We start from the raw sequence: 27,295 nt of genomic DNA, 5'->3' as shown, positions 1-27,295 counted from the left end.
ATTGTCCTGTGCTTCTTCCTAACCAGCTCTGGATCAGGATGGCAGCCCAGAAGAGGAGCAGGAAGTTTCTCCTGTCTCATAATGCCCTCACTGTTCCCCAGGGGCCTAGGCCCTGCCCCTCCCTGTCTTGAGAAAAACAAGGCTCTGAGGCTGACACCCTTCCACAATCCCTCCATCACCATCACCCCCTACTCTGTGCAGCCTTCGCTCTGCCCCCTGCCCTATGGAGTCTCACCAGGCAGTTCACACTCAAATGGGAAGGCTAATAATAGCCTTGGCCCAAACTGGCAGATTTCAGGCCACGGGATTTGAAGAATCATTTGAGGACAGAAAGACTTACTGGTGTCCCCAAACCCTCCATGCAGGTTGGCATCCAAGTCTGACCCGTCCCATCAGGATCCCCAGGGTTGGGAAGATGGCTGAGGCCACAGATTCAACCCTTATCTCATACCATAAACAAAAATTAACTCAAAATTGATCATCAATGGGGCGCCTAGGTGGCTCAGTTGCTTGAGTGTCCAACTTTGGCTCAGGTCATGATCTCATGGTTCAGTTAGTGGGTTCCAGTCCAGTGTGGGGCTTTGCACTGACAGCATGGATCCTGCTTTGGGATTCCCTGTTTCCCCCCTCTCTCTGCCCCTCCCTACTCCCTCAAAAATAGGTAAACATTAAAAAAATTTTTTTAACTGTTAAAAAAAAAGATCAACATAAATATAAAAGTAAAAGTTAAAACTACCAAACATTTAGAGGAAAATCTTTGCAATGATAGACAAAGACGTCTTAGGACACAAACTGTATTAATCATATGAGATAAAACTGATAAATTGGACTTTATCAAAATAAAAATTTCTGCTCCTAGGCACTATTAAGAAATTAAAAATGTGGGGTGCCTGGGTGGCCCAGCCGGTTGGGCGTCTAACTCATGGTTTCAGCGTGGGTCCTGATCTGGTGGTTCATGAGTTCTTGCTATCAGTGCGGCCTATCTGTGCTATCAGTGCAGAGCCTGCTTGGGATTTCTCTCTCCCTCTCTCTCTCTGCTCCTCCCGGCGCTCTCTCTCTCTCTCTCTCTCTCTCTGAAAAAAAAAATAAACATAAAAATTTTATTAAAAATATCATTAAAAAGGTAAGTTACAGACTGCAAGAAAATATTGGCAATACATATATCTGATAAAGTAATTGCATCTAGAATGTATGAAGAATGTCCTCAACTCAAAACTAATGCAAACAACCCAATAAAAAATGGTGAACACTAGGGGAAAATCTAGATGATCAACCATGGGTTTGGTGATGCCTCTTCAGATATGACACCCAAGGCATGATCCATGGAAGAAAGAACTGATAAGCTGGACTTCCTTAAAAGTAAAAATTTCTGCTCTGTGAAAGACACTATCAAGAGAATGAAAAAACAAGCCACAGACTGGGAGGAAATATTTGCAAAAGACATATTTGATAAAAGGCTGTTAACCAAAATATACACAGAACTCTTAAAACTCAGTAATAAGAAAATGAACAACTTGATTTTTAAAATGGGCCAAAGACCTTAACAGACACCTCACCAGAAGATCTACACATGTCAAATAAGCATATGAAGAGATGCTCCACATCATATGTCATCCGAGAAATGCAAATTAGAACAACAATGACATATTGCGAGCCTGGGTGGCTCAGTCAGTTGAACATCCGACTTCGGCTCAGGTCATGATCTCACAGTTTGTGGGTTTGAGCCCTGAGTCGGGCTCTGTGCTGGCAGCTCAGGGCCTGGAACCTGCTTCAGATTCCATGTCTCCCTCTCCCTCTGCCCCTCTCCTGCTCGCGCTCTGTCTCTCTCTGTCTCTCAAAAATAAATGAACATTAAAAAATAAAATAAAATAAAACAACAATGAGATATCACTAGCAGTTGTTAAATTGCCAACATCCAAAACACTGACAACACCAAATGCTGGAGAGGATGTAGAGCAATAGAAACACTCATTCACTGCTACTGAGAACGCAAAATGCTACAGGCAATTTGGAAGATAGTTTGGCAGTTTCTTACAAAATAAAGCATACTCTTTTTTTTTATTTTTTTTAATGTTTATTTTATTTTGAGACAGGGAGAGACAGCATGAACAGGGGAGGGTCAGAGAGAAAGGGAGACACAGAATCTGAAACAGGCTCCGGGCTCTGAGCTGTCAGCACAGAGCCCGATGCGGGGCTTGAACTCACGGACCGCGAGATCATGACCTGAGCCGAAGTCGGATGCTTAACCGACTGAGCCACCCAGGCACCCCTAAAACAAAGCATACTCTTATCCTGTCGTTGAGCAATCATGCTTCTTGGTATTTGCCCAAAGGGGTTGAAAATGTATTTTGACACAAAAACCTGCACGTGGATGTGTATACTAGCTTTATTCATAATTACCAAAACTTAGAAGCCACCAAGATGTCCTTCGGGAGGTGAATGGATAAATAGACTGTGGTTCATCCAGACAATGAAATATTATTCTGTGCTAAAAAGAAATGGGCTATAAAGCCACGCAAAGACTTGGGGGAAACTTAAATGCATATTACTAAGTGAAAGAAGCCAATCTGAAAAGGCTACATACTGTGCAATTCCAACTATAGGACGTTCTGGAAAAGGTAAATTTATGAAGACAGTAAAACCTCCCTCATTGGTTGCTAAGGATCAGCGGAAAGGGAGGGATGACTAGGTAGAGAAGAGCACTTTTAGGATGGTGAAAATACTCTGTATATACTACAGTGATGGGTGCGTGTCACTATACATTTGTCCAAACCTATAAAATGTAGCACACAACATGGCTGCTGGGTGCTAATGATGTGTCCACGTAGGTTCATGGATTATAACACATATACCACTCTGGTGGGGGATGTTGATAATAAATGAGGCTATGCATATGTGGGGGTAGGGGGTATTTGGGAAGTGTCTATATTTTTCTCTAAATTTCGCTGTGAAATGAAAACTTCTCTAAGAAAAATAAACTATTTTTAAAAATCTTTTTAAAGATGTTTTAAGTTTATTTATTGTTGAGAGAGAGGTGCCTCTAGTATTTTTTAATATTTAAAAAAAAAAAGTAAGGGGCGCCTGGGTGGCTCAGTCAGTTGAGTGTCTGACTTCAGCTCAGGTCATGATCTCGCAGTTTGTGAGTTCGAGCCCCGCGTTGGGCTCTGTGCTGCCACCTCAAAGCCTGGAACCTGCTTCAGATTCTGTGTCTCCTTCTCTCTGCCCCTCCCCTGCTCATGTTCTCTCTCTCTCTCTCTCTCTCTCTCTCTCTCTCTCGGTCTCTCAATAATAAATAAACGCTAAAAAAATTTTTTTTAAAAAGTAAGTAATTTCCATACCCAGTGTGGGGCTCAAACCCACAGCCCCAAGATTAAGAGTTACATGCTCTACTGACTGTGCCACCCAGGCACCCCCTAAAAACAATAAAGTCTTTGGGGCACCTGGGTGGCTCAGTCCAGTAAGCGTCTGACTTGGGCTCAGGTCATGATTTCATGGTTGGTGAGTTCAAGCCCCCCATCAAGCCCCGCATGGGGCCCCGCATGGAGCTCCATACTGTCAGTGTGGGATTCTGTGCCTCCCTCTCTCTCTGCTCCCCCCCACTTGCATTCTCTCCCTCCCTCTCTCAAAATAAATAAATAAACTTTAAAAAATAATAAAATAAAACCTTTATTAAAAAATCAGTGGACAGGCTTTCCCTCTGCTCTGGGAACATGGTGGCAGCCTCAGGGAGAGCTCTGCTGTGAAGGGGCAGGGGAGCAACCGCCAGCAGGAGTGTGACTTCAGCCTCTGTCACAGAACACCGTCATCATGGAGTGCTGGTGGAAGGTGCCACGGGAGGGAGAGGGCCGGAAGCTGTGCCTGCACTGCTGACACTGCATCTACGAGCTGGTAGAGAGAACACCCTGGAGCTAATCCTCACACAGTCAGTGGGAGCACTTGGAGTACTAGTGACCTGGACTTGGTGAAGAAATCTTTGGGCGGAAATTGACTACTGTCTCCAGGTCTGGCGGTAAATGCATCCCCTGAGACCAAGAAATTGGCCGAGGAGGAGAAATTGTTGAGACAAGAAGGAAAGTTAGAGAAGATCCAGAGCAGGGCAGGTGAAATGACAATGACATTTCTAAGAAGCTGTCACCTAGAGGCAGGAATGAAGAACATCCTCAAATGGGAACTAAACCCTGAAATAGTTGCCCACCATTTCTTTCTTTTTTTTAATTAATATTTTTAATGTTTATTTATTTTTGAGAGAGAGCGTGAGCAGGGGAGTGGTGGAGAGAAGGGAACAGAGGATCCGAAGCAGACTCTGCTGACAGCAGAGAGCCCGATGTGGGATTGGAACTCACGAACCATGAGACCATGACCTGAGCCGAAGTTGAACACTTAACCCACTGAGCCACCCAACTGGCCCTGCCCTCCATATCTTAAAGAATCCTGGTTGCTGTGGGCTCACATGTATTAAAGTTACCAGAGGACTCATCACTAGGTGGGGTGGACACTGGTGTGAGGGGTTGGTAAATGGGCTTGATGCTGTGAGGTTACCTATGTCTGTGGTGAACTCTGAAAGGCCCAAGACCGAAAGGTACAAGTACTGGATGATCTGAACCTACTCTCCTTCAACAGCAACAGAGCAAAATCAGAGGAGTGGTGGAGCAAAGATGGGTCATCACCCTGAAACCACTCCCCCCTCTGACCAAGTAATGGAATTTTATTCTGTTTTATTATTTTATTTTTATTTATTTTTTATTTATTTATTTTGGGAGAGAGAGCACGAGCAGGGGGGAGGGGCAGAAAGGGATAGAAAATCCCAAGCAGCCTCTGCACTGATAGCGCAGTCAGACATGGGGTTCGAACTCACAAACTGTGAGATCATGACCTGAGCCGAAACCCAGACTCGGTGGCTTAATCAACTGAGCCACCCAGATGCCCCTATTTTTTTATATATATATTTTAAAGTTTATTTATTTTGAGAGAGAGAGAGAGGGTGAGCAAGAGGAGGGGCAGAGAGAGAGAGAGAATCCCAAACAGTCTCCATGCTCTCGGTGCAGAGCCTGACATGGGCGTGAACTCACAAACCGTGAGATCATGACCTGAGCAGAAACCAAGAGTTGGATGTTTAACCAACTGAGCCACCCAGGTGCCTTCAAATAGTGGAATTTTAAAGAGCATATGGGGACGTTGGCCTAAACTGCATGTACACGTTGAATCCTCCATATTTCCCACCTCCGTCTTTGACTGTTACACATCCAGCCTTATTGGGGCAGTCCTGCTCAAGGAGTACTAGGCTGTAGATTTGATAAGCTGAATACTAACAGATGGAAACAGTCTAGATCCTATTTAGCCTCCTCCTCCCTTGGAATTTAGTGGAACAAATAGGAGAACTAAACACCATCTCCAGTACTGGGCTCATCTTCATACACACTGGACATTTGTATCTCAAGAGGAAATAAAGAGGTTGTGCTCTTTTTATTTTTTAGGTTTTTTTCATTACAGTGATACAGTTAATGTTATGCAGTTATGATTTAATACTGCACCTTTATGTTTATTTACATATCTCTCTACTGCAAATGGCACCATGTATGGTCTTTAAGTGTTTGCATGCATAAGTTTTGATAAATTTTAACTTTTTTTTTTTAGAGAGAGAGAAAGAGCACGAGTGGATGAGGGGTAGAGACGGGGGCGGGGGGGGGAGAGAATTCTAAGCACACTCCACGCTCAACAAAGAGCCTGACTCAGGGCTGTATCCCACCACCCTGGGATCACGAGTCAGATGCTCAACCGACTGAGCCATCCAGATGCCCCTAACTTTGTTTTGTTGTTGTTATTGTTGTTAATAGTGGACAAAAGATTTGAACAGATTCTTCACAAGGGAAGATACATGAATGGCTATATTGAGTACATGAAAAGGTACTCAACATTATTATGATGAGCATTATAATCATTAGTCATCAGGGAAATGCCACCATTAAACCACAAGGAGACAACATTGTACCACCTGCAGCATGCCTAAATTAAGAAGACAGACAATACCAAGTGTTGGTGAGGGTCTGGAGCATCCACAACTCTTCTACATCACTAGTGGGGATGTAAAACAATACAATCACTTTGGACAATTTCTTCTATAGTTTTTGTTTTGTTTTGTTTGTTTTCCTCCCATAGTTAAACATACATTTACTATGGGTTTTTTTTTAAGTAACCTCTACACCCAATATGGGGCTCAAACTCACAACCCTGAGATCATGCTGTAACGACTGAGCCAGCCAGGGGCCCCTAAACATACATTTGCTACTAAACTCAGTAATTCACTTACCCAAAAGAAATGAAACATTTGTCTACACAACTTGTGCAGGAATGTTAATAGAAGTTTTATTCATGAATGGCCAAGAATCAAAAACAACCCAAAATGTCCATCGACAGGTAAATGGTAAACAAATTATGATACATCCATACAGTAGAATATTGCTCAGCAACACAAAAGAATATGTACTAATGATGTGACAACATGTGTGAATCCCCAAAACTTTATTTGGAGCAAAACCGGACACAAATGCATACATATGGTGTGGAATTATATCAAACTCCAAAAAAGGCAATGTGACCTATCATGGCCTGGGCCTACAGGTGGGATGGCTTACTGGTTGCAAAGGGGCATGAGGGAGACTTTGGGATGATGTAAATGTTCTACTTTGATTGTGGTGGTGGTTTCTTGGGCACATACATCTGCCAAAACTCATTAAGTGTATACTCAATATAGATTCATTTTACTGCATGTAAATTACACCTTAAGGTTGATTTTTTTAAACATGTATTCATTTTTGAGAGACAGAGACAAAGCATGAGTGGGGGAAGGGCAGAGAGACTGGGAGACACAGAATCCGAAGCAGGCTCCAGGCTCTGAGCTGTCAGCACAGAGCCCAACACGGGGCTCAAACCCACAAAATGTGAGATCATGACCTGAGCCGAAGTCGGACGCTTAACTGATGGAGCCACCAAGGTCCCCTATCAACGTTGATTTTTTTTAAAAAATCAGTTCCTCAGAAAAAAAAATTTTTTTTTTTTAGATTTTATTTTTAAGTAATCTCTACACCTGACATGGGGCTCAAACTTCCAACCCCAAGATTAAGAATTGCATGCTCTACTGACCAAGTCAGCCAAGTACCCCCAGAAAATTCTTTTCTGACCACCCTCTTCAGATAGGCCAGGCTCCCTAGTATGCACTCACTTTATAATCTGTATTTTCTCCTACTGCATTTCTCCAAGTTTGCAATAATGTTTTGATTGGTTGCCTGTTAGTTAATTGCCTCTAGATGGGGAGCACCAGTAGGTCCTGATCCCATCTCTCTGGCTCACCACGGATTGCTAAGCACCTAGCACCAAGCCTGCATGCAGTAGGTGCTACATGGGCACTCATTAAACAAATGAATGCAGGAAGGAGGGAACGCAGAGGGCTGGGACCCTGGGCAGGAAGCAAAGAAGAGAGCTGCCGCTGGATCTGGGGCCCACAACACCTACAGAACTACAGCTCTGTGGCCTGGATGACTTCCGGGCCCAGCCACTCAGGGCCCTGGCTCTGCCTAGGGAAGTTGAGTCTGTGAAGTTCCTCAGAGATCTCCAGGAAGGTCATGCCTTTGGTCTTGGGAAGGAAGAAGCCAGTACAGATGGTCCCACAGACACAAACACCCAGGAAAGGCACATAAAGAAAGTGGGACAAGCCCTCCTGTGAGTGAAAAGAGTCTCTGAGACCTGGTGTGTGCCCTGTTCAGGACCAGACATAAGGCCACATGACAGGTCATGATGAGGGATTTGTCCCTCTTTTTGAGTCCCATCCCCTCCAGCCTCAGGCTCCCAGGATGGAGACTTCCCACTGGGGCTCTCCTGCAGACACAAGGGAAAACCTAAGGCAAGGGAAGGGTGGGGAGGGTGCCTACCATGATGAAGGGAAACCCCAGCCCGACCAGGAAGAGCATGGTCCACATGAGCACCCGGCAGACCATAGAGGCAGCAGGCCGGGCCTTCTGGTCAAAGAGCTCCATGGCCAGAATCCCTGTCACTCCGGCTAGAAGGAAGAGCAGGGACAGAGGCTGCCAGCCAGGGCTGCCACCTTGTCCCCGACATAGGAGTGGGGGCCCCTTGTCCTCTTCTCCAGCCATTCCCTCCCAGAAGCCCCAGTACAGGGGGGCTGGGTGGCAGGGCATGCGGGTGACATTGCATTTATAGCCACTTGTCATTCGTGAAGACATTCGTGTTCCTTTGGCAAAGCCCAAAGTGCAGAGCTCCTTGGGCCCACTCACCAGGGCCAAGGCCAAAGCTGAGGATGAGGGCAAAGACGCAGAACATGGCCAGGTAGGGCATCCAAGGGAGGGGGCTCTGCAGCAAAGGGGCAGAGGGGGTGGAGTGAGGTGGAGACCAGGCTGCCCCAAGCCACAACCCTCATGGCCAGCCCCACTACCTGCAGGCACAGGGCCACTGTAAAGATACTTCCACAGCAGGCCATCAGACCATACCCCGCTATCGGCAGCTTCCGGCGGCCCACCATCTCGATCACTGCACACTGCAAAGGAAAGGAGCTCTCAGTAACTGACCTGTGCGCTGGAAGCATGCTTCCTTTGGTTTAAAGGCCAGCAGTGGGCAGCTCCAGGTGTGTGTGAGGGAGCAATTAGGAGCAGTTGATTGCTTCAGGAGATTAAGACATTATTAGGGGGGGCCTGAGTGGGTTAAGCACCCACTCTTGGTTCCGGCTCAGGTCATGATCTCAAGGTTTGCAGGTTCCAGTCCCACATTGAGCTCTGTGCTGACAGCTCTGTGATGCTTGGGATTCTCTCTCACCCTCTCTCTCTCCTCTCTCTCTCTGCCCCTCCCTTATTCGTGCTCTCTCTCTCTCAAAATAAATAAATAAATAAATAAATAAATAAATAAATAAATAAACAAACAAACTTCAAATGCTGCTGACTCGTCCCATTTGAGCATAGTGAACTGGAGTGGAAAAGGGCCCAAGGTAGAGGACTTGATAGAAGACACTCCTCCAGGTGTCAGCACCCGATGCACCCCCACCCCCACAGGGCTGGTGGAGGGTCAACCCTGAGCCCACGACAAACTCAGATAAACTCACACTGACGCAGGCCACGAGCAGCTCGCAGCTCCCAGTCCCCACGATAGCATACTGGACTTTCCCCTCGGGGATCCCGGCCTGCCGGAACACGGAGGAGGCGTAGGTGTACACCTGGACAGGGGGGCAGAGGGGTGGGCTGCCAGCTGCCTGTGGTCTGCAGCCCTCCCACCCCCAACCAGTTGAAGGACGCAGCGGGGAGCCTCACCGAGTTGGTTCCGCAAAGCTCCAAGGCACTGCCCAGGACCATGAGGCTTGTCACCTGTCTCCGCAGCCCGCGATCCTGGAACAACTCCCATGGGCGCAGGGCGCGCCGGCCCTGGCAGAAGATACGCTCCTCTTCCAGCTCAGCCAACTCCTCCACCACCTCTGTGGTGCCCCGCAGCCGCTGCAGCGCTAGAGCAGGATGCAAGGGCTGAGGGCGCTGGGCCTCATTTCCCCCAACCTCTGCTTGGTGCCCTGCAGTGAGCTCCCACCCCAGCTCCGTTCACTCTCTCTCTGGGTCCCCCTGATCAGATGGGGATGATCTTCCTGTCCCTGTCATTTCAGGGCATCAAGAACCAGAAAAGGCTTTAGGAGCTGGGGGTTCTGTGGATACATCAGAGGGGACACAATTGTGGCAGATGACAATTATGCAATGTCCCCAGTTCTCCACCCTTCCCTGTATCTATGCTCTCTGCTAGGTGATTTTTGTAGCTGCTCCCACAAAAGGGGCAAGTATGTATCCTGCTCCTTGGCACTGCGCTGTGCCATGTGACTCACTCTGGCCAATAGAATGAGGTTGTAAGGAGGATATGCAAATTTCTGCCCAAGCCTTAAGAGACCTTGCTCATTTCTACTTGCTTTTCTCCCATCACCATAAAGACATGAGATGGGGCTAGCCCACTGGTCCCGGGAGGAGCAGAAATGGCCCAGCTGAGACTGTCCTAACTTTGCCAGTGCCCAGCTGACCTGAATGAGTGACAAAGACCAGCAGAGCCACCAGCTAGGCACAGCCTATATCAGCCAACCCCAGAGAACTCACAGACACTTGAGCTAAGTAATTGCTTCTTTGGTTTGCCATGAGATGTGATTATTAGGCAGCAATACAAAACTAATGAATTAACTGGTACCAGGAGTAGGTGCTACCATACTAGACCTGTGATCTATGGCATTGATTCCAAGACCAGGCAGAAGATGGTGAGGAGGCTGGAAAAATGGAAGCCTGGGTATTCAGGGCAGTAGTGTGGAAGAAAATAAAGAAACACAAACAAACAGACCTAATGAACTTCTGGACTGGAGTGAAGAAACCTCTATATGTTGAAAATATGAACTAGTTGCTGTTAGCTGAGTATTCTAAGCTTACTATATTGAAACATGAGCTCAAAAAACCTTCAGAGGGAAAGAGATTTAGTTCCAGAACTCACTAGGTTGGTTTAATAAAAAAACAAACAAACAAAATAAACCTGTTGCTTATCTCCAGCCTCTCCAGTTAGCAAAAAGAGGCTCACATTAAGTGACAGCCTGAAAGCAAAGATCAAATCCAGAGCACTGCCAGTGAGTCATGGACGCAGGGCAACAATCAAATTAAGGGTGTGGCTTAATGCAGTGACTCACTGCAATGGAAAAAGAGGCATTTAGAAGGCTTAAGGATGTTGGTCCCCAGCCTCCCAACATGCTCCAAATTCCAGTAAGTGAGTCTCAAGAGAGAAGCATGCCTCAGAAAGACTTGTGGGTATGGCTTTTTGGCACATCGATCAAATACATAGAAAAATCACATCAGTTTCAAGAAAATTATATTTACAAACACTCTGCCAGCCTGGAGAGAAAGGGACCAAGACAAATTGAATGTGCCCAACTTTTTGTGGGTACATTTGCAATGCCCTCTTCAGAAGGTGACTAGGAAGTATATCTCAGAGGGAAGAAGCAAGAACCTGGGGAAACCATGACCTGGGGAGCCCCTCCTAGGGGCCAGAGCCAGGACTTGATCATGAAACATTCCCTACCCCCAAGGCAGGGAGATCTGGCAGCGTTTTCTTAAGAGCGCATCGGCATTAAGGATTGGTGACTGCGTCCTGCTTCCTTGACTTCTTGTCTTTGGAATGAGGGTTAGTTCTGGTTACACTGTCCTACTTTCACATTGTGTGCTGAGTTCAGAGAGGCAGACTTGTGTTTTTAGTGCCTAGGTGTCTGGATCAAGAGAAGGCACGTATAGATTTGATGTGATCTTAAGATCCTGGACTTCAAGACTGACACCATGATTGGATGAGACTGTGGGGTCCTGGATGACATTGAGCATGTTTTGCACAGGGGAGGGATTATCAATAATAGCTGTGGCCACAACGGCAAGCTGAGAGGGTGCCTGAGTGGGCCCTGGTCTTCACCCTTCTCCAAATCTATACCCCTTGCCATGGGAGAGGATATGCCATTGATTTTCCCATCCCTTGACTTTGGGTTCAGGGACAGGACTCTCTTTGGCCAATGGGATGTTAATGCGCATGGTGGGGGGGGGGTGGACCATGGGTTTGAAAAGTGTTTGTGCAATTGGATCTGCTTTCTTGTGCCTCTGCTGTCGCTGTAATAAGAACATTCCTGGGCTAGCTTGTTGGTACTAAGAGTGAGAGGAAAGTCATGTGCAGCAGAGCTAAACTACTCCAGCCCAGACCAGCCTGGACTGGCTGACCTCCAGCTGATTCCCACACACCATGAGCTGGCCCAGCTGAGATCAGCAGTCATGCAGCCAGCCCAGCAAGTAAGTGGGTGGAGGATGCAGTAAATGATTATTGTTTTAAGCCAGAGATTGGGTATTGTTCCTTGGGCATCACTATCATGGCCATAGCTAATGAATAAGCCCATCAGCACCCAGTTGGCCTTGGGTCTGTGAGATCTTAACATGTTTCATCTTACATATATGGCGGGGTGGGGGGGCTCTTTATTGGCACCATCCTACAGTTCCTGGATGGCAGGGTTCAGGTCTGCTCTATCCCACTGCCTTGGCACTCAGGACAACCCCTTGGTAAATAGTTTTGAAGAGATGAATGGTTGTCAAAAAAGGAGGGACAGCTTTTTCCTGATAAATGAAACCCAAGAAATGGAGACTCACATGCTCTGGACAGATGTGCCCATTTGTCAAGGGTGGTCTGGGAACACAAGGACTCACCTGCCAGGCAGGCCTCCGTGTCTACACGGTCAATGAGGAGGTAGTGCAGGCTCTCAGGGAGCAGAGGGAGGAAGGCAAGCTGGAGCACCCCAGGCACCAGGCAGCTGGCCAGCAGCAGGTGCCAGGCCTGTGGGTCCCCCAGGAGTTCCCTGGGGAGGCAAAAGAGAGGCTTGGCCAGGTACTTTCTTGCCAGAGCCCTGCCCACATGCCCCCTACTCCCCTGACACACCCACCTGGCCCCTGCCTGCCCTCCTGAAGGCAGAGGATCTGCATTGCTCTCTGTTTCCTCAAACCAGTTCTGGGTCTGGACACCAAGATCCCTCCCTCCAGGTGTTGGCTCCACCTTATCTGTAGCAACTCCTCTTCCCAGGGCTCTGGGATCTGCCCTCTCCCCTCTTTTCTGGGATGACCAGGACACGTTCCCCTTTAAAAGCCCAAATCTTCACCCTCTCCCTTTTTAAGATCTGTTCTTTGCTCCCTGACCTGGAGAGGATGCAAAATGGTGATTTACACTGAAGTGTGGTTGACTAACACCTGTTTTATGTATTGGCCAGATAGGTGAAGACAGGATTTCAATACAAAGATTTCTTAATACAAAGAAGCAATGCCTTAATACTTAATGGATAGAGGAGAAAGTTAGGCGAAGGGCTTTTACTGGCACCCCTCAAACCACTCAGTGCACATGGAGGCAGGTTGCTTACCTGAGTCCAACCACCTGGCCTATCACAATCCCTAGGGCAGTGAAGATGACTGAGGTCATGGCCACAGCTCCTCGGAGCTCCTTGGGGGCGCTTTCCCCTAGGTACATGGGCTGGACATTCATGCTCACACCTAGATGTGTGCACAACCAGTAAGTTTCAGAGTATTTTCTTTCATAGGAATAGATAACTAATATAGACATAGACACCTGGCCATATAAACAGTATTGAGTCAAGAGGGGATTTGTTGATGGGTATCCCTAAACACCCAGGTGGATGTGCTCAAAACTCTGCTTCCTCACATGACAAACCCCAGAAACTGAGGAGTCCCTAACAGCCTACTCTGCCTCTGTAATGAAAACCCAAGAATGCATCCTTTGTACCTTGGCTGCCAGGAAGCTCATGGCTTAGAGTATGGCTCAAATATGGGAACTCTGTCAGCATAGGTTTGGGTATGTTTGTACTCACACCCTGTGTGAGTTTTAGAAACTTTTTCATGTTTCTATATCCACTTTAAGTGTCTACTTATATGAGCCTTTTTAAGAGAAACCATATTTAATCATTTTGCAAAAGAAGAGGTGGGCATGAATGAAAAATGTGAATGGGGAGCCTGGGTGGCTCAGTCAGTTAAGCATCTAACTTCGACTCAGGTCATGATCTCATAGCTCGTGAGTTTGAGCCCCACATTGGGCTCTGTACTGACAGCTCAGAGCCTGGAGCCTGCTTCGGATTCGGTGTCTCCCTCTCTCTCTGCTCCTCCCCTGCTTGCGCTCTGTCTCTCTGTTTCTCTCTCTCTCAAAAATAAATAAACATTTAAAAAAATGTGAAGAAAGAGAATACATGAATGGATGAAAGAAATAAAGAGAACAGATGAATGAATAAATGGAATACACGAATGAGCAGGAAGAGAGAGGCAGGATGGGCTGCCCTCCCCCCATACCTGCACTGACTCCCAAGAGCAGCCTTCCCAGCATGACCATCTCAAAGGAGCCTGGTCTGTGGCTGAAGCCAAACAGGGTCACTGTGGCCACCACAAAGATATTATTCAACAGGAGGGACTTCTTCCTGGGGGGAAAGTAGAATACAGGTAAGAGAGGCTCATGTTCAGTCTAGCAGAACTCTCCCTGGGGATCCCTCTTTGCAGCCCCAGCCAGCCCTGATCAGACCTGTGTGTGAACATGTGTGAGCCGTGTCAAGGAGTCTAAGCTACATGAAGGGAAATGTCCATTAGCCATTGTGCCTACAGACTACCTGGGGCATATTGTCACACTCATCTCCCAAGATACCTGAAGTCCCTCTCCTTTCTGCCTGCACCACAGTGTGCAAAATTTGCATCTTACGGCTTTATCTCTTCAGATTAAGCATTGCTTTCTTCCTACTCCTTTGTAAAATGAGGGGCCTAACATCTGATTTCTTAGACACAATTAAACCATAGAGAAGAAGAGCGGGGACTTTCAGAGTAAGGGAAGGGATGCATGGAAAGCCAAGTACAGTCCCCTCACATTTTCTTCCATGTATTATAGAGTCACTTCTCAGAACTTTTAGGATGGCTTGATGGCCCAGGCCTCACTCAGTGGGACAGACTGCAAACCAGGGAGCAGACAATAGAAATGTCAGTGAGGAGGCATCGGCTCTGAGATTCCTGATATTGAGCATGGAAGTGCTGTCACACAGTGACTTGAGCTCACTGTAGATCATACAGCTTACTATACCGACAGGGAAACTGGAACCTAGTGGAGGCCAGTATTCTGCCCAAAGTCAACAGCACACTGGTGACAGAATGTGAATGTTAAAGCATAGATCTGCTGAGTCAAGAGAATGGAGAATAACATCCATTATAACAAACCTGATCCAGCAGTAACTCCAGTTGAAAACCATATATGAAAAAAAAGAAAAGAAAAGAAAACCATATATGGTGGCTTCTTCGGTGGTGTGAATTAATAAAGTACTTCAACTGTGGGTATTTACTTGGTAAATGCATTTTGCTCCATTTCAATACACAGACAGCACCAGAAACACGCAGCTTTCACCTAGTAGGGGCAGTAATATACCTTTGCTGACCTGCCTGAGGCTAGAGCAGCTCTCCAGCTCTGGGCCAGAATCCCTTCCACCGGGAGCTACACATCCCACAGGGCACCCTGCTGGCCCACTTCTTTGATGACTTTATACCAAAAGGACATGGAGAAAGGCACTATAATAGTACACTAAAGGTCTTGTAAGGTACAAGCATGACAAAGAGTAGAAACTGAAAAACGAAGGGGCCGCTGCATCAATGAACTGCTGAGGTTCAACAGGCTAAGATATGTCATTATATTTCCTCCAAAGTGCATGAGAACTCTCTGCCCTCCCTCTAAGGATGGGCAAATCTCAGAGGATTTCTTCCCATTTTGGAGGGAGCCTGCACCACACAGGCTGTTGTGATTTAGCACATATATCAGTTGATTTGAAAACCTAGCAGCTTCCAGCAGAGCTAAGCAAGAAGAATATTCTCTAGGGAGTCCAAACTAAGTGCATAGAGCTCTGCCACTCGCCCCTTTAGACCTATGAGACCCTGTAATGCTCCAAGTGACTGTGGCAGTTGTCTAAAAGAACAATCACAATGCAAGACCTAGAGTTTTGGAGTACAGCCACTCTAATTCAGTGAATTACCATCCTCTTAATTAGAAATAACTCTGGCCTTGTCAGTAGGCCTTAGCGGGGAATAAACACAAGGCTGTAGGACCCCTAGTGGCCATGTACCCATCATGCACTGGGTGCCGTATGACACACCTATGCTAAGGTTGAGTGTGCCCAGTAGCATTCAATTGCTATTTAAGTGATGCCCCATGTGGCCCCAAAGGTTCTGATGAGCAGGTTACTCATGTCAGCACGCCTACACGACCACACTGCCACCCTTCTCCCAAGGCACACCAGGGCCTCTTTCTTTTCTTCAGTTTTTTTTGTTTTAAAGTTTATTTTTCTCTTATGTGGATCCTGAGAAACTTAACAGAAGACCATGGGGGAGGGGAAGGAAGAAAAAAAAAGTTAGAGAGGGAGGGAGCCAAACCATAAGAGACTCTTAAAAACTGAGAACAAACTGAGGGTTGATGGGGGGTGGGAGGGAGAGGAGGGTGGGTGATGGGTATTGAGGAGGGCACCTTTTGGGATGAGCACTGGGTGTTGTATGGAAACCAGTTTGACAATAAACTTCATATATTGAAAAAAAAATAAATTAAATAAATAAATAAATAAATAAATAAATAAATAAATATTTCTATCCCCAAAAATAGAGGGTGGCAAGCTATAGCCAACGGATCAAATCCAGCTTGCCCCGTTTTTCCAAATAAAGTTTTATTGGGACACACACACACACACACACAAATAAAGTTTATTTATTTTTGAGAGAGAGCAGGGTAGGGGCAGAGAGTGGGGGATAGAGAATCTCAAGCTGGCTCCACGTTCAGTGTAGAGCCCAAAATGGGGTTTGATTCCCCTACCATGAGATCATGACCTGAGCCAATACCAAGAGTCAAACACTCCACTGACTGAGTCACCCAGGTGCCCCTCTTGTCTTCAGTTTGAAACAAACAAAACAAAGCTTAACCCTGGTTTGTAGATGGCTCTGCGCATTAGTTCTAGCCAGAAATGTAGGGCTATGGCATTAAAGCACTCTCAGATGTGGCCCTAAAAGATACTGGAAAAGTGAAGCCCTTCCTGTAGACAGAATCTTGAGCACGGAATTTTGCCCCCTTTTCCAAAGCATTTGGTCAGATAGTCAAAGTCTTAGATGAAGCAGGATTTGAGGACTGGTTTCAAGAAGGTGTTGGAAGGTTAAACAGATGAATCTCTCAGAATTAGCCCAAAACTTGAATCTATACATGTCCCTGTTTCCACTCACCAGAATCTCCCTTCCACTGAAGAAAAGGCTCTTAAAAACCAAGCAGACAGAATGAACCCCTCTGGGATAGCATGCAGCAGCCTTCCTCAGCCCACCCAGTGGTCACTCCATTGCCTCATAAATCAGGTAGAGTCACAAGGATAGAAAATGCACATGGTGGACACCTAGGTGGCTGAGTTGGTTAAGCATCCAACTCTCGATTTCGGCTCAGGTTATGATCTCACATTTCATGGATTCAAGCCCCGTGTCAGGCTCTGCACAGAGAGCATGAAGCCTGCTTGGGATTCTCTCTCCCCCTTTCTCTCTCTCTGCCCCTCCATGCTCATTCTCTCTCTCTCTTTCTCTCTCTCTCTCAAAATAAATGAATAAACTTAAAAAAAAAAGGAAAATGCATATGGACTCAATGATAGGGGTCTCCTATCTCCAGACTAACCACCTTGCCACCCTACACACCCAACCCTGACTCCCAGAAATGGCAACACATGTCAGGACTTCAGTCTGCCACTGGGTGGAAGATGAACTGCACTGGATCCTTGCCCTGGGGATAGGACAGTAAGTTGTTATAAATGAAACAGGTACATGTGCTGAATTTGAATTTTTAATTCCTTCCCTTCAAGCTTCTGCCAGTGCCATCACATAAGGACACTGTACCAAGTATCATTAGATATTTGGGCAACAATGATCAGACAATAGCTAATTTCTTCTATTTTGCAGGAAGAGCCTAAATTTGTTTGGGAATGTGCCCCTACCCTTTAAGGTTCAGGTGTGAACCCAACAATCTAACCTAGCCTTGGTGATCTTGTTCTCTGTGCTAGTGGCCTGGTACTGGGCAATGAGACATGGCACCTTTTTTGAAAAGTTTTTTCTGGGGCACCTGGGTGACTCAGTCAGTTAAGCATCCAACTTTGGCTCAGGTCATGATCTCACGGCTCGTGGGCTCAAGCCCCATGTCAGGCTCTGTGCTGCCAGCTTGGAGCCTGGAACCTGCTTTGGATTCTGTGTCTCCCTCTCTCTCTGTCCTTCCCCTGCTCGTGCTCACTCTCTCTCTCTCTCTCTCTCTCTCCCTCTCTCTCTCTCTCAAAAATAAAAACACTTAAAAATTTAAAAAAAAAAAAAAAAAGCTTTTTCTCTTCTGGATTTAAAACATCAGCCAGACAGGGGCGCCTGGGTGGCTCAGTCGGTTAAGCGGCCGACTTCAGCTCAGGTCATGATCTCGCGGCCCGTGAGTTCAAGCCCTGCGTCGGGCTCTGTGCTGACAGCTCAGAGCCTGGAGCCTGTTTCAGATTCTGTGTCCCCCTCTCTCTGACCCTCCCCCGTTCATGCTCTGTCTCTCTCTGTCTCAAAAATAAAATAAATGTTAAAAAAAAATTAAAAAAAAAACTTCAGCTAGGCAGAAATCCCCTTTCTGCTAGATAATGTTACCTCTGAGTGAGGCACTTGTAGTTTTCTAGCTGTAAGCCCGAGGACAAAGCCAACACACAGTGGAGCCGGCAGACAAAGTGCTCTCAGAGGAGCACATCCAGGGCACTGAGGTAGCCCTGAAGTCACCCACCTATACACTTCTTGTGTGAGACAAAGGACCTCCTATTGTTTCAGCCAACTAAGTCCTGATTTTCTGTTACTTGCAGTTGAAGGCATCCTAACAGATACACCTGTTAAATACACAAACATGGATGTAATCTGCATCCAAGAAAGGTAGTTACATCAATGAAAGAAGAAGGGCTGGTGCCATGGAACTCATTACTGCATTGTGAGTCCCACCATCCAGAAGCAGATGACCTCTTAGGGTGATAACCTGCTGGACATTCCACGCTGTTAGGACCACCAAGCCCACTTAAGAATAAAGATTTGGGTCACCCTGACAGGCAAAGAGCCTCAACCAGTGGACGTACTGGCTCAAGACAAGAGTAGAAAACTGGAGGATGAAGTCACCAATGCAAGCAAAGCCTGGAACCAGTTCCAAAACCACAGAGTAGAACTCTACCTGCACTACCAGGCTTTCTGCATCATGTGCTTCAAAATAAATTCACCCACTACTTTTTTGTTCCTTAATAAGTGTTTCCCCTACTCTTTATCCTTTCCTCCTTCTGTGGATATCTTGATGACAGGTTAATTTGCCATGAATTGTGTAGATTGTAGAACATTGAGAAGTAATGGCAGGGCTGGCAGAATGGTCATTACATGGAAATCCTGGACTCAGAAAGAATGCTTTCCTGATACTGGCCCTTGTGGTGTGACAAGACAAGGCTCTAAGTGGTCTCACTCAGGGAGAGGTGAATACATTTGCTGGTGTACATGATGAGATGGGTGAGGAACATTAGGAGGGCACGCATGGAGCTGAATACAGGGGACAAAGGGGTCTACACATGCAGGGCGGCCAGCAAACTGGTGGACTCTGGTAGCCATTTGTTTTTTTCTGCCCCACAATGCTTCTCTCCCACTGCTTCACTGGTGTAGATATGTGACCCATGGTGGGTCAATAATAATCTGTCTTTCTGGATTTGAATCTTGAATGAAGACAGTGGAGACAGAATGTGTATGTCGTTGGAGCTAATGCACTGAAGGCATCTTTCCCAGAAGGATGGTCCAATGCTCTGGCTGTTGAGATCCTCAGCACCATCTCAGGTCCTGTTCTTCTTAAGACCTGGCTTCTGAGTGTTTCCTTTCATTCTATGAGCTACTCCAGTATCTTTCCAGTTATTACAATTTTTCATCAAGTCAGTCCAAGCCTGTCTCTTTCTCTCTCTCTCTCTCTCTCTCAAGTAGACTTCTGAAAATTTTCATTTATTTTTATTTTATTTAAATCCAAGTTAGTTAATATATAGTCATATAGTTAATATATATAGTTATATATATAGTTATATATATAGTAGGTATATATATTATATATACAGTTACTATATATATAATAGTTAACAACTATATATATAGTTAATATATGCAGTTATATATGTAGTTAATATATAGTTATATAGTGTAAATAATGGTTTCAGGAGAGGCTCCTGGTGGCTCAGTCGGTTAAGCATCTGACTTTAGCTCAGGTCATGATCTCGCTGTTTGTGAGTTCAAGCCCCACATCCGGCTCTGTGCCAACAGCTCTGAGCCTGGAGCCTGCTTCGGATTCTATGTCTCCTCTCCCTCTGCCCCTTCCCTGCTCATGTTCTCTCTCTTTCTCCCTCTAAAATGAATAAACATTTAAAAAAGATTAATAAAATAAAATAAAAATAATGGTTTCAGGAGTAGAATTTAGTGATTCATCACTTATGTATAACACCCAGTGCTCATCCCAACAAGTGTCCTCCTTAATGCCCATCACCCATTTAGCCCATCCCCCTACCCTACCCTCCAGCAATGCTCAGTTTGTTCTTTGTATTTGAGAGTCTTTTATGGTTTGTCTCCCTCTAAAAATTTTTTTATTCAAGGGGCACCTGGCTGGCTCAGTCAGAAAAGCGTGTAACTCTTGATCTCAGGGTCGTGAGTTCAAGCCCCACACTGGGTATAAAGATTGCTTAAATAAATAAAAACTTAAAAAAATTTTTTTTAATGTTTATTTATTTTTGAGTGAGAGGGAGAGAATGAGAGAGAAAGTGCAAGCAGGGGAGGGGCAGAGAGAGGGAGACAGAGGATCCAAAGTGGGCTCTGCACTGATGGCAGAGAAGCCTGATGTAGGGCTCAAACTCACAAACCGTGAGATCATGACCTGAGCTGAAGTCAGACTCTTAACTGACTGAGCCACCCAGGGAGCCCTAAACAAATTTTTTTAAGTAGGCCCCACACCCAATGTGGGGCTCAAACTCACAACCCTGAGATCAAGAGTCGCATGCTCTACCAACTGAGTCAGCCAGGCACCTCTTTTTCCTTTCTTTTCTTTCTTTCTTTCTTTCTTTCTTTCTTTCTTTCTTTCTTTCTTTCTTTTCTTTTCTTTCTTCCATTATTTTATTCATTCATTATGAGCCCGTCTTGTTTGCACCCCAAGACTGCATCAGTTGGATACAGAGAGGGGAATGAGGCCTGAAGAGGAAATACTTGTTTACGGTCCAATATCACTTGCTGGAGAAATGGAACTGGAAACAAGGAGTCCTCCCTCCCTCAGGACACAGGGCTCTTCCCTCTACCAAATCCACTTGGAAATGTGACTCTTGTGGTGAAACTACAGGTAGGGTAGGAGGCTGGGGAGCTGACCTAGGCTTGGGCCTACAGGGCATCTTCCTTCTCCCACATTCCTCAGCTTACAGACTGGGGTACCAATCATCAAAGGGCATTTGGGGTGTACCCAGAAAGCCCTTACCTTCCCAATATGATGGCCAGGGGCCCAGCAAGCAGTGCTCCAAAGAGGCCCCCCAGGGGGTACAGAGACACGATGAGGGACCACACAAGCAGAACTAGGTGGTCGGGCAGTGGCTGGCCAGTACGCACCTGCCATGTCTCATTGATGAATTCCTGGATGGGCTGTGGACAGAGATACCGGTCAACTTCCCAGGGACAGGCTGGATACAATAGGCCTTCCGCTCCACAGGGCTCTGCCTCTGCAGAGCAGGCACCAAGTCCTGAGCAATACTGCTCCCCAGCCAGGGGGCAGGAACAGTCTCTGTTTGCCCTTCAGAGTCCACTTCACCCCTTGTCCTCCTGCTTTTGGTCCAAGAATCCACCTGCATCAGTGGGCTCCTTGCTGACTGGCTTTCTGTTGGACTTGGACTTGGCCAATGGTGAGCACCAGCAGGGCATCAGAGAGAGGCAGAAGGGGTGTTTGTTCCCAGGTCACCCCATGCTGGCTGTGACACTCAACCAAAGGTCACTGCTCCTCTCAAGGGGTCCTACTCCATATGACTCTTTCTTTCCAGTTTCCAGACTCCTTCCACGAGTCCCTTTGGGGGTAGGAGTAGTAATGACTCTGGCATTACTGGGCTCTCCCTGGTCTTGTGTGTTGTCTCTGCCCCACTCAACCTTTGTAAATCATCTCTTGTGGTATCTAAACCTGCTTGGCTTATCTGGAGTGTGCCACTCATTTCCTTGGGACCCCAATTTTCACAGCCCTTAGAAGTACTCTGTTAGATACACATTACTGTGTTCACTGTTTAGACTGGCACTAGGCCTGGGGAAGTGGAAGGACTTGCCCACGGCCTCAGCCACAGGTCAGGGCTGAAGCCAGGTAGTTAGGACACCCCAGGGCCCCACCCCCAGAGCTGCAGTTTCAGGGAAGTGAATGGAGGCCAAATGGTTAGGAAGGATTGCACTTGGGCAAGACCCGGGCATACTTCACTTGCTTAGAGATGAAATGTCAGTGTCTGGCTGATCTCAGGCCTCCCAACAGGATGTGAGGGAGGACCTGAGGAGGACAGTGAGTTTAAGGGTCGGGCCAGCTCTCCTCTGCTCAGGCCAGCTCAGGGTAATGGCTGTCAAGCCTAGCACCCGCCAGCTCCCTCTGGGGGAAAGACTGTCCAGGGGAGCTAGGACCAGGGCAAGCCTCCCTGTCCCTTGGCGGAAACTCCTCAAGAATGACCATCCAGGGGATTAGGAGGAGCCTCTGAGGCCAAGAAAGTCCTATTTTGGGAGGCTGGGGATGGCCCATGGGAGATAAAGCCCAAGAGTGCCTTTTGCAGGTGGATCCTTCTCCAGCCCGTAAGTGTACTGTGAAGTGGGCACTCACATGTGTGTTGAATGAACAAATAAACAAGCTCAGACCTCCCTTTCTAAACCCTGCATTTCATCCTTTCTTTAAGGCATTGGGCTGCTATCACTGTTTCTGCCCAGAATGTGGTCCCACCCTGGCTTCTGCTAGGCTATCCTCTCTTCCTTTGGGGACTTCTCTCCCATCCCCAGTTACAGCCTGTCCTGTCCAAAGGTGGTCACCTGACTCAGACTGGCCAATGGGAGGGCTCCACCTCTTGATCACATGATTGGCTGGCCTGAATATGATCCAAATCAGCCAATCGGACTCTTCCCAGACCTTTCAGCTGGAACTACTAGGGAGGACTTTCCTTTGGGGGTTTCCAACTGGCAGGAAGTCAGTCTGGTACAGTTGCCCTCTTGTCACTGAATGAGGAGGGTAGAGGGAACAGGACGGGCGGGAGAAGACAGCTGCACTTCTGTCCTGGGACCTGCTTCCTGCAGCTCTTTCCCCTGCACCTACAGTGTGCAGCCCCACAACCTTCCCAGCTATGGGACAGGACACTCACCCTTCTGATTTAAGTTACAGGCCAGTTTTTATCAATGGGCTGGAAGATTCACCTTTTCCATGGGCACCACTGAACATCAACATGGGTCAGGTCAGCATCAGGTGCTGGGGGCACAAAGATGATTCAGACACTCAGAGCAAACCAGCAGGAGGTTGCAAACAGCCGACATGCAACCTGAGTGGTGACAGTCAGCACAAAGGACTGGGGATGGAGGGGTGACTTCCAGCCAGAGACTATTGAAGGAAGGCAGGATGTTTGGATGGTTCTTGTGGGGCTTCTGCAGATGCAGTGGAGAGGGCTTCCCAAACAAAGGAGGCTTAAAGAGAGGGCTGTGTGCATTTGAGGAATTGCATTTAACCTGCTTTGCTAGTGGGGTTCAGGGAATAAAGGTGGAAGACAGGCGGGCAGGTTCTGATCAAGGAGGCCTTGAACTTCAGGTGGATGAGTCTGTCCTGATTCCTATAGGCACAGAATGTTTCTGGGCAGGGAAGTGGCTTGATCAAACTTGAGAGGCTGAAGGCAGAGATGCCAATGAGGAGGCTAAGCCAGCAATCCAGGCAGGAAAGATGGGATCTGAACTGGAGTCATGGCAGAGACACGGGGAGAAATGGCTAGCTAGAGGTAATGAGCAAGGACTCAGTGTTTGAGGGGGAGGGGGCCAGAGTCAAGGCTGACCCCCAGTCACTGGGCAGACAGTAGAGTTATCTGCTGACATCAGGGACCCAGGAGGACGTGCAGGTTCAAGAGAGGATGTAGAGGTGGGTTTGAATTTGAATCCACAGGACCAATGGGACATCCCAGTGAAAGTGGACACATGGGAGAAAGTGCCACCAAGTGGATGCTGGCCCGAAGCCCCACAGTGGGCAGCTGTTAGCCCTCACCCAGCACCCACTGGGACGGTGACGGTGAGCACAGAGGATACATACCAACATCAGGGCACTGATGATGGAGAGGTTGTAGCCAAATTGAAAAGTCCCACCAATGCCAGCCGCACAGATGGTCAGGAGCAGGACACTGCCCCGAATCTGAGGAGAGAGGGGAGGACACAGAGTGACCTTTGGCAGCCTCCATCTCCTCCCAGGACTGGAACCTACCAATCACAGCATTGCAATCTATTTGAACCAGGTAGCAATGCTTCCACTTTACAGATGAGGCAACTGAGGCACAGAGGAGGAGAGGAGTTACCTAGGTCACATTGCTGGCAGGCAGCACAGGAAGCCCAGCCTTCTGTTCTGAGTCCAGGTCCTTGCTGGCACCTCACCCTCCACCCTCTCCCCCATGAGCATTTTCCCCAAATGGACAACATTTCTCTGGTCCTCCCTGCCAGGCTGTCCCTGGGCAGGCCTGCTGTGGTTCAGGAGCACAGTGCCCTGAGCTGGGGCCCCAGGTCAGTGAAGCTCTGCACCAAACAGGACTGGAGCCCCTGAGCCCCAGCAAAACTCCAACAGAGTGGCTGGGCCTTCTTCTCTTACCTGCCAGCCAGTTCCACAATAAAGCTAACAGAAGGGGTCACATGGACCTACACATGTGGGGACTTGGGAGGCACAGGAAGAAGCAGAGAGTGGCTGCAGCCAGTGACAGTGCTTGGGTCCCAATGCCAGTTCTGCCCTTACTCCCTTGTCCTGAGTCACTTCTTTGCTGGACCTGGAGAAGATAATGCCTACCTCCAGGTTGGGGGACAGCCAGGGTATATGTGCACCACACATACTTGGTACAATAAAGAACAGTTTTCATCCCTGTGCAATACCCTTAGAGATGGAGAGAGAACTCTCCAAAGTACCCAGCCACAAGAACTCAGTGCCCTGAGGTCCCATCACATTAGGTCAGTATATTTTTTAGGGACTCATAATCTTAATATTTTCCCTGTTATAATTTTTAATTACAAAATAACATGCTTGTTAAATTTTTTGAAAATTCAGTATATGCTGAATGTCCTCCACTGACCCAAAGGCAGAGCATTGAATTGCTCCTCTCAGATACTTTCCTGGGTGTTTACGAAGTAGCTGACTACACAAAAATCAAAGTGTTGGTCTTTTCCCAGTAACAATCATACTGCCTTTCTTGTTCTAGCAAATCATCCTGCAAACCTGAAGTCCTATGAGTCAAATTTATGGTTTTTAAAATACTTACACACAAGTTCATAGTGGAAGGATGTTTGGCTGAAGATTTTATGAAGAATTTCCTGAACCTGAAGACTATTTATTCATTTTGTCAAATACCAAGTGCCTGTCCCAGCTAGAAATTATGCTGGGGGGGGGGGGGGGCAGATACAGCTGGGCAAAAGACTGATGTGCATTCTCCATTTGGTGAGATATTGTGCTGGCACTGGGCAGGCTGAGAAAGAGGCTCTGGGGGGCAGGATCCTGCCAAGGATCTCGCCACAGTTCTGGAGACAGGTCCATCACAGGGCCTGCCAAAAGTTCCTATAATAAGTCCTAAGTAACTTCCTTCCAAGATGAAAGCCACAGGAGGAAACCAGGTAAGGACCCAGGACTCTGGTCTCATTGGAGTCACATTAAAGTTCCATGTGGGCTGCATGGAGGTGAGCGTTCCACTGAGACAGAAGATCTGCAGAAATCAGCAAGAGACCCAGAGCCTGGAGCCCCTGGCTGGCTCAGTCAGAAGAGTATGTGACTCTTGATCTTGGGGTCATGGGTTTGATCCCCATCTTGAGTGCAGAGATTACTTAAAAAAAAAAAAAGAGGTTGGGCGGGGGCACCTGGGTGGCTCAATTGGTTGAGCATGCAACTCTTGATTTCAGCTCAGGTCGTGATCCCAGGGCTGTGGGATCAAGCCCTGCACCAGGTTCTGTGCTGGGTGTGGAGCCTACTTGGGATTCTCTCTCTCTCTCTCTCTCTCTCTCTGTCTCTCTCTCTCTCTCTCTCTCTCTGTCTCTCTCTCTCTCTCTCTCTCTCTGTCTCTCTCTCTCTCTCTCTCTTTCCCTCTGCCCCTCTCCCTGGCTCACGCTCTCTCTCTAAAATTAAATAAACAAACAAACAAATAAATAAATGAGACACAGAGCCTGATAACAATTGAGTCCATGTGGCAGGCAGGATGCTGGCAGGTCTCCAAGATAGCAGGAAATTATTTAATTCACTAAGATCATGCATGGAGATTGTCTAGTCCTGTGCCTGATCATGAAAAACATTCAGACATTAGCTATGGTGGTGATTATCAATTCAGTGAACAAACATCTCTTGCCTCCCTACTGTGGGCAATAAATCAACTCTTCTAGTTGCTATGGATATAACCAGCAGAACAGGAGACAAAAATCTGTGACCTCACAGAGCTGTCCTTGCAGCTGGGGAAGATGGGCAATAACCAAATGAACAAGGAAAATACATAGTCTGTCAGCTGGTGTGATGGAGACATGAAGCAAGGAAGGGTGAGGGGAGTGTTTGGAGAGGGTGGTCAGGAAATAGGCCCTGAGAAGGTGACATCTGCACAAAGACTTGAAAGAGACAGGGGAATGTGCCATGCAGATATCTGAAGGAAATCAGTGCAGGCTGGCAGAGGGATTGGGGGAAGGGGAAGAGGCACTCAGAGATGGGAGGTTGAATGGTATAGTCATTCTCTTCTGGCTGCTCCCATTTCTCTGTGAAGGACATCAGGACAGGGTTTAGAGGGAGCATGGAGGATGTGAAGGCTGGGGAATGAGGCGAGAATGGTAAACAGTCGCAGAAGCCAGCAAAGCGGCCAGGGCTGCAATACCCAAGAGCTGACCCGCCCAAAGACTCCAGAACAGCACAGGCATGGGGAGGGCTGCTAGCGTGGGATCCTGCGGGGCCACAGGTCCTGTAGACACATGACCCCATGCAACCTTGCACTGACCCCCAGGCCATCCCTGCGAGCGACCTCCTGTTCGTCTGAGCCCAGCACCTAACTCCACTGACAAATAAGCACCAGCTATTTTTGTACACTGACACCTCCGTTAAGCCCTTCCAGAGTGGCTGCGTCTGTGCATTCACGCAGGTCTGCAATCCCTGGTCTGAAATACCTGGGCCGGGCGTGTTTCGGAATTCAGATCTTTCCCAATCTCAGGCGGGCATCAAGCACATCTCTCCAGCATTCGCAGCAACAGGGGCCCGAGCTAGCCAGCTTCTCGGCTCAGGACGGCCGCTGCCACAGGCGAGCGGAGTGGAAGCGCACGCCCGCCGAGAGGAGGGCGGTGCAGTCATTTCAGCAGGCTCTCAGGAGAGCCCAAAGCCATGGCACATGCGCCGTAGGCGTTGAAGCAGCGTATGCTATCTTCGAGGCAGAAGCGGATGCGCAAGCGCAGTGGGCGTTGAGGGCGCCCTGGTA

General features: G+C 47.5%; 1 protein-coding gene across 1 annotated transcript; it reads right to left on the bottom strand.

Annotated features, from left to right (window-relative positions):
- Positions 1-7,046: 7,046 nt before the first annotated feature.
- On the bottom strand, positions 7,047-27,041 carry SLC2A11 (solute carrier family 2 member 11; the record flags this gene model as incomplete). The annotated part of the gene is made up of 12 exons (XM_043559177.1): positions 7,047-7,714; positions 7,926-8,053; positions 8,289-8,364; positions 8,447-8,548; positions 9,107-9,217; positions 9,312-9,499; positions 12,243-12,391; positions 12,944-13,073; positions 13,881-14,005; positions 21,106-21,266; positions 23,920-24,018; positions 26,991-27,041. Coding segments are annotated over 12 exons (1,521 nt in total), but the record flags the coding sequence as incomplete, so codon positions are not given.
- Between the last annotated feature and the right edge of the window lie 254 nt (positions 27,042-27,295).

Source organism: Prionailurus bengalensis, chromosome D3 (assembly GCF_016509475.1).
Source record: "Prionailurus bengalensis isolate Pbe53 chromosome D3, Fcat_Pben_1.1_paternal_pri, whole genome shotgun sequence".
In the NCBI taxonomy this organism is placed as follows: domain Eukaryota; kingdom Metazoa; phylum Chordata; class Mammalia; order Carnivora; family Felidae; genus Prionailurus; species Prionailurus bengalensis.
The sequence above is the reverse complement of the archived record's forward strand: the minus strand, read 5'-3'. Positions and strand labels throughout refer to the sequence as shown.